The 7550-nt window shown below is 42.7% G+C and overlaps 1 protein-coding gene across 1 annotated transcript; it reads right to left on the reverse strand.

Moving 5' to 3' along the window:
* Positions 1-360: 360 nt before the first annotated feature.
* On the reverse strand, positions 361-6916 carry LOC105906379 (NUAK family SNF1-like kinase 1). The gene is made up of 8 exons (XM_012834510.3): positions 6398-6916; positions 4028-4148; positions 3747-3898; positions 2044-2109; positions 1755-1874; positions 1326-1458; positions 678-1049; positions 361-449 (listed from the first exon to the last, which is right to left on the reverse strand). Exons 1-8 carry the CDS (start codon positions 6689-6691, stop codon positions 361-363), a joined length of 1347 nt encoding a protein of 448 aa, XP_012689964.2. The 5' UTR covers positions 6692-6916.
* Between the last annotated feature and the right edge of the window lie 634 nt (positions 6917-7550).

Raw genomic sequence — 7550 nt, forward strand, 5'->3', positions numbered from 1 at the left:
ATGACGTGAATAGCCTACTACCCTACATACAAACAGAGGTAGCTTAACTACTTAACTACTCGTCTCTTTGAACCCGGGGCATCCCTAGTGACGTAGAATATCAGAGGCTAGACTAGTCTGTGAGGTGTTAAAGTTGTGGTGATACACAACTGACACAACTGTCTACTAATAGGTCCCAGGCCATCTTAAGGTTTACTTATGTTGACGATTTGCCAGTTTTCAGTCTACTCTACAATGCCCTACAATGTCAAACACTACAATGTCCTTAGACAATCAGTCCAGTAACTGTTCCAACAACCAACAGAACCAGACAGCCAGCAAAGTGAGTGGTGGACAGAGTACGAGAGTCATGCCCTATCTTTATCTCTCTAGTTCCTCTTCCTGGGAGTTCTCCATGTCCCTCTGATGACTTTTCCTGAGTCCTGGGTCTGGATCCCACTGAAGGGACTCTGGGTAAGATGGAGAGGGTGGTGTCATCACTGTTGGCTTTGCACCGGAGGTGAATTTGCTGTTACGTTTGAGGATACCCTTCCTTCTCCTGCCTTCTTCTGCTGTCCCCTGTCCTTCCACTCTATAGGTAGCTCTACCACTTGGGGGAGTGGACACATCAGCTGATCCAGCCTGCTTTTCTGAAGGTGTGCTGTGGGCCACTCTCTCATGACGTTTCTTTAGGATACCTTTCTTGGGCATTTTGGCTGCTTGGCTGTGAGCTGTGGGCCTGAGAGAGGCGATGTTTGTTGGAGGGAGAGGCTTATCCAGTAGAGGTTTCCTGGCGAGGGTGGTGCACAGAGGCTGGCTTATTGGCCGTTTTGGGGGGAAGGTAAGCCTGAAGTGTGGGTCAGACGGTAGGCGCTTGGATGTGGTGTGGCCTGTGGCAGAGGTTAACGGAGGCTGGTGCCACTCGGAGCGCTGAACGGGCCTGGAAGGCAGGCAGTCACAAATGGGCGCGTCACAGCCCCAATTTACCCACCAATGATTGGTTACATCCTCCACCGTTGCCCTATCCTTCACCCTCACAGTTAGCATCCAGCCAATTAGAGCACAAGCATCTGTAGGAAACCAAATTAGGTTTAATTACAATAACAACTTCCTAGTAATTATACTTTTTTGCTAAATTATACCTTTTAGAGCACAACCATATTGGAAATATCTAAGTAGTGCAAAAGCGTAAACATTTCTGGAGGAACATAAATGCAGTTTAGAAAGTAGGCCTAATAGTGGGTGTATCCTTCGTTATAGGCTAGTTGATTATTTGCAAAATTGTGAAATTAACCAAGTACACCATAGTTTATTATTTGTGTGTGTGTGTGTGTGTGTGTGTGTACCTGATGGAGGCTGAGGTCGTCGGTATCGTCCCTGTCTGATCTGTTCTCTCAGGCCATTGTAACTGGCTCCATCAAAAGGCATTGAGCCGTGGACCAGAGCATAGAGCAACACACCCAGTGCCCAGCAGTCAACCTGTCCAGCCAGAATAGAGCACTACATGAATGCAATTAATGTCAAACCGTTTACATGGATTTCTGTTTACTTATCCATTTGCTTGAAATATCCCTTTTATAAGATCCATGATATGTAAACACATGTACCAAAAATCTACTTTTCTCTGCATATTGCCTTCTTGGTCAGCAAGCATACAACAACACACACAAACACACACACATGCATATACACACACAAATTTTGCCTAACAGATAACATTGTAACAAATATGAATTTACATTTACTATCACAAATTAGTTGGAAAACCCACACACCTCTGGGCCTTGGTAGGGTAGTCCATTGATGATCTCAGGTGAGGCATAGAGTGGACTTCCACAGAACGTATCCAGCATTCTCCCTCTCTCATAGTGATTAGACAGGCCAAAATCAACCAACTGCCAGAAAGTCATACACAACCTCAAGTCACATCATAGGCCTTACCATAACTACAAACACTGCAGTAAACACTCAGTAGTTGTCAAGAACTCTCACACACACACACACACACACAAATGTTGATGTGTAAATGTACCAGACATGATCAATGTTAAAAATTGGACACACCTTAACATTCATATTTTGGTCCAGTAGAATGTTTTCCAGTTTGAGATCTCGATGAACCACACCATTCTAGAAAGAGAACAGAACACATGAATATAATATACACAGCAGCTGCAGTGTCTATACTGTCATATGGGCATCGTGTTTTAGTTCAGTTGTAGTCTTTGTCTCTGTATTTTATAGTTGTATGGTCATGTATTTAAGCCACTTTACTTCTTATGCAGTTACATGGCTGTCATGTTTTGCCTAATGAATCTTCCTAGGATGCAATGTTCAGCACTGATGAAAATCATATAATAACAGTGCTGTGTAACAGTGCTGTGAAACATGGGAACTGTGTCAGTGTGTGAAATTGGGTGGTGAAAACTCCCTGTAATTCTCTTGGCCTGAGGACATCTGAACAGCAGCCGAGTTTTCCTCCGTAAATGAGATTAAGAGATTTTGTAGATTTGAATGTTTGTGCTGGTGAAAATGTGTAAAAGCAACCGTGGAATGTGCATGGCAAGGCCTCATTAGCAGTGAATTATGGCTGCCTGCTGTTTATTATAATAGTCAGTGGCTTTGTGTGTTAGCTTACATACCTGGCTAGATGTAAATGTGTGCTATGTGTGTGATGTTGGTATATCTAAGCTTACTCCGAGATATCAGCAGTTATAACAGTTGATAAGATATAACAGTGCAGTAAGATTGTTCAATCACACAGTTTGTAATGGCAAGTAAATTAAATGTGTTGATGAACTAAGCAAGAACGTCTTGAGGTTAGCCAGCTTTCACCCACACCTCTCCCAAAAGCATCATTAAGGACTCTGGGCAAGGACAACCTGACCATTCGGGACATTCATCACTTTAGGAAAGATTATTAACACCGTAGTACCTGCTGAACTTTAGCCCACTCATAACATTCTTTGTTGGGACCAAATATATACTCAAATATTATACATCAAATGGCTAATTCATTACAGAAGATACTGTAGATGTCTGCGACAAGCGTGTACAAAGCACTTTTGTTGGCAGTAAAAAATATACTGGGTTTGTCTTTGTAAAATTCCAGGTAGAAGTGTGCTAACCTTTAAACCACTGGTAAGCCACCCTGACTCCAAGAAGATCCAGTCCAAAAGGGAATTGCATACCTATTCCAAGGTAGGATTTAAACTGAATAATGAACCTCAGGTCAAGTGCAACCCAGACACAACCTGGCTGCTTTGTGGGCCTTGAGAAAGTTCACATTGCGGTTTGTTGAATAGGCACCAAGTTTGCTGGGTTAAAGACTCAGACAGGCGCCTAATCACACATAGGCACACAAAATGTGTTGTCTGTAAACACCGCGGCAAACTAGTAAGTCTCTTCCAGTCTACATTATTGTTGAGCCCTATATGATCTGTTAAATCCAATAGAATAGATGGGCTTTGAACGTTTACATTTGATCAGAAGAATGCCATTTTGAGTTCTTCACTTTTTATGACACCCAGATATATATGGGCATCTGTTGGAATACACAGTCATCTTGACAGTCGTGTGTGTGTGTGTGTGTGTGTGTGTGTGTGTGTGTGTGTGTGTGTGTGTGTGTGTGTGTGTGTGTGTGTGTGTGTGTGTGTGTGTGTGTGTGTGTGTGTGTGTGTGTGTGTGTGTGTGTGTGTGTGTGTGTGTGTGTGTGTGTGTGTGTGTGTGTGTGTGTATGAGGTAGAAAGAGAGAGAGTTGAGAGTACCTTGTGACAGTAATGAACTGCGGAGATGATCTGTCTGAAGAAGTTCCTGGCCTCTATCTCGCTTAGTCTTTGCCTCTGCTGGATGTAGTCATATAGCTCTCCTCCACTAGCATACTCCATCACCATCACTATCTTCTCACGGCACTCAAACACTACAGAACACACCCACACAGACACAGTGGAGAATAAGACATTGACAGGTAATGGAGCTGAACATATGTGTGTGTGTGTTTGTATTTCGTTTGTCCTTGTGTGTATTTGTGACTGTGTGTTAGGCTCACCCTCATGCATTCGAATGATGTTCGGATGGGTGAGGAGGGACACAATCTCAATCTCTCTCTGAATATGGACTCTGTCCAGATCATCACTGATGCGTTCCTTTCTTATGGATTTAATGGCCACCTGTGAAACACACACACACACAAAGTGAAGAGTCTAATTACCACCTTAAGTAAAGCTTTTCACTGTCATACACGTGTAGACCTTCACCTAAAACTACACCACAGGCTTTAGTAATGCAGGTAGAAAAGTCAAGTGTTTGGGACCTGTTCCCTTGACCTTCTTCCTTTCTTGGTATTCTCTGTAACTGAGTGCATGGGTCTGTGTGTCTGTGAGTATCTAGTTAAATGTCTGGCATTCCACAGTCCAGGCCTTTGGCCCACAACCTCTCGCGCCAATAAGCCTGTTCAGCCAATAAGACACTCTGACCATTGTTTCCCCTGATAGCACGTGTGTGTGTGTGTGTGTGTGTGTGTGTGTGTGTGTGTGTGTGTGTGTGTGTATGTGTGCGCCTGGGTCCATGTGTGTGTCAGCCCCTGTCTGTTTGTTTCAGTCAGTAATAGAGGATCAACTCTTATCAAAGCTGTCTAGTGCTTTTATCAAACAGTGATCATGTATTTCAACTGCTTAATGCAGCATATGTTTAGTGTGTGTGTGTGTGTGTGTGTGTGTGTGTGTGTGTGTGTGTGTGTGTGTGTATGTGTGTGTCTCAGCATCTGCACGAGCCACTAATGATCAGCCCCCCCCGCCAACCCCGCCTGCCTCCCATCACCATGCCACCACTGGTCGATCCATCTGGCAGCCCGTCAAATATCTTGTGACCCCAATCTGGAGTCAGACGCCCCATCACCCCTCCTCCACCCCCTCGCCTGCTTACTCTGCTCCTGCATGCCAAATCTATATGTTTGTTTTGTTTGAAGGAATCCATGGCACGCTAAACTCCTGCCGAATCAGGGGCACCTCGCCTCCGCCCCAGAGATCAGCGGCAGACAGGCCGGGAGGGAGTGGGAGGGGGGGGGGGTCAGATGCTCTCATAATCTCATTGGCCACTCAGATTATCCCGAATAAACCCATATTTGTTTCAGTGAAAACCCCCCAAAAGAGGATGGAGGACGGATGAGAGGGTGATTGATATTACTTTGTTTTTTTCCACAAAACAAGCTAAAGATTTTGAGGACTCGAAATACTGTATACATACAAAGAAACACACACACACACACTCAAAAGGCTGGCCACATAAGGGTATATTTCTGGATGTAAGGTGCGTGATACAGTGTTTCTGGGGAGGCTATACTGATTATTTGGGATTGTCTGTCTTTGAGCTACTGTAACAAAGAGATTATAGCTGATTATTATTCCAGTGAATATGATTTAAATTCTCTCCCCTGGAGAACAAAGGAGTCCAGATGGCTCCTCATGCACAGACACTTTTTATCCCACATTAATGCAGCATGTAATCCTTAATATAAATAGGCATCAAATCTTTCAAGCTATGGTTAAACAACCACTGTCAGGTATTTTGGTTACCCAGGTGTCAAAGACTGCTGACTTGCCATGCAGAAATCCTGATTTTTTTCTTTACCTGAGTTTCAGGAGACTTAATCTTACTGAGAACTTGCCACACAATCTCATGAAAAGTACAGTGCCTACATTAGTCTTCAATTATTTATGAAGTTCGATTTCAGTAGTCAAAATATAAAGAGGTATTGAAAAAGTATATAGATGTTTAATTAGATATTAAAATAGGAAGCTGTGCAGAATGTCATGACCCTTCATGTTTGCCATACCTGTGTGCACAGACTCATACACACACACACACAAACAAAGAAAAGCATGTAAGCATAAAAGCCTGAGTGCTTTCATTGTTAGCCTCTACCTACTGTTTCCAATTTCCTACAGACAAATTCCTTCAAAGGATTACTGAGTTGGGGGTTCTGGCTCTTAACCTTACAAGTCTGGTCTTTACACTGACTTTTCACAAATGTTTGTGAAAGATTAAAACACCGTAATCTTGAACCTTATCAATATGCATACATCAGTATACATTTGAACTGTACTCAGAGCTTTGGCTGTCAATTCATGCATTGGTCACTCTATTCTAGACTCATTTGCCAGTCTGAGACAGTGATGAAACACTGTTTTGTTTTATATAGAGATAATTCGCATTAACTTTACTGGCAATCAAAACTTAATAGAAAATCAATCAATTATTAAAATTATAAAGACTACAGAAAAGTAAAAGCTTAAAAAACCTCAGTGAATCTATATTTATTGCTCGTACATCATAATTGTAGGCTGATGCATTAAAATGTGTCTTAAATATGGACGGACATGAAAGACATAAAATGACGTCGATTCTGAATGTCTCTCACCGTTTTTCCGCTCCTTCTCTCCACTGCTTTCTTCACTTTCCCATACGTGCCTTTGCCAAGTGTCTCCAGAACTTCGTACCGGCGTTTCAGGCTGTGCTTGTGCTGATGTCTCTTCACCGTTAACGGTGGCCAGCCCTCACTTCCCGTGTGTTGTAAGTCAGTGTTCGTGCTTTCACAAGAGGTTCCTAAGAAATCTGCGAGCTCAAAGCGCTGGTGCGCGTTCTCTTCCCCGCTGTCGCCAGCCTCTTGCTGGACCATTTTCGGATGCGCCCCTGGACTGTCAGAATGACCCATTCCGATATTTTCTATTTAACGGAGATCATAAAGGATATATTGTACAGGTTTAGGATGTTATATTCTGTTTGACAGTAATTCTGGCAGCACTGGCAACAGCACCCTCAAATTTCATATCCAAACCGGTAAAATGATAGTGTAGGAGCTTCTTAGCCTATACTACGAGAGTAACCTGACCCAGTGGCCAATGATTCGACCAATGAGTCGATAGACTATCAGTCTCCCGCATGTTTTCCTCTGAACGACACCGGCAAGTGATGCTGTGGCATAGACCGGTGGGAGGGGCACCGCTTGTTGTCATAACAACTAGCGCACACCTCGCTCACATAATTTTGCTGATGTCAGTCATGAACCGGGAGCTTTCTCCAAAATAACTTACCTACATTAACACAGACTATCATATTCTAGTGTCACTTTTACATTATTCGTGTGACTTGTTGGTAGCCCTAAAAAGCGTCACTCATGGGAACATAATTACCTCATTAATAATGAATCTGAAGTGATACATTATAAATAAATAATTCTAATTTCTAATTAATAAGTAAATGAGTCTCCCTAAGTAGATAAGGGTTTGTATGGGCCATATGTCTGATCATTCAGCTGCAGTTAACTACGGTATATCCAGTTGGCTCTATAGCACATGTATTATGTCTAAACTTGAAAGTTTTAGATGGCAAAAATGAGCATTTAAATTGATTTATTTTGCAGTTTTGTGTTTCTGTGTATCTACATATGTTTGTGTAGATGCTTGCAATTGTGTGTGTATGCATGGATATTAATGGGTGTGTTTGTGTCACTGTTTCATTCAACTGCATAGTGGTGAATAGCCCATCTAAGGGAACATGTGCCTCTTCTTAGG

Source organism: Clupea harengus, chromosome 4 (assembly GCF_900700415.2).
Source record: "Clupea harengus chromosome 4, Ch_v2.0.2, whole genome shotgun sequence".
Lineage (NCBI taxonomy): Eukaryota > Metazoa > Chordata > Actinopteri > Clupeiformes > Clupeidae > Clupea > Clupea harengus.

What these genes read in the sequence shown, in the direction of transcription:
- LOC105906379 (XM_012834510.3), bottom strand. Translation starts at nt 6,691, where the DNA reads ATGGGTCATTCTGACAGTCCAGGGGCGCATCCGAAAATGGTCCAGCAA. An exon ending in CAGTTCATTACTGTCACAAG is followed by an intron (nt 2,110 to 3,746) that starts GTACTCTCAACT and finishes TTCTCTTTCTAG; the next exon opens with AATGGTGTGGTTCATCGAGA. An exon ending in TACCCTACCAAGGCCCAGAG is followed by an intron (nt 1,459 to 1,754) that starts GTGTGTGGGTTT and finishes CTGGCTGGACAG; the next exon opens with GTTGACTGCTGGGCACTGGG.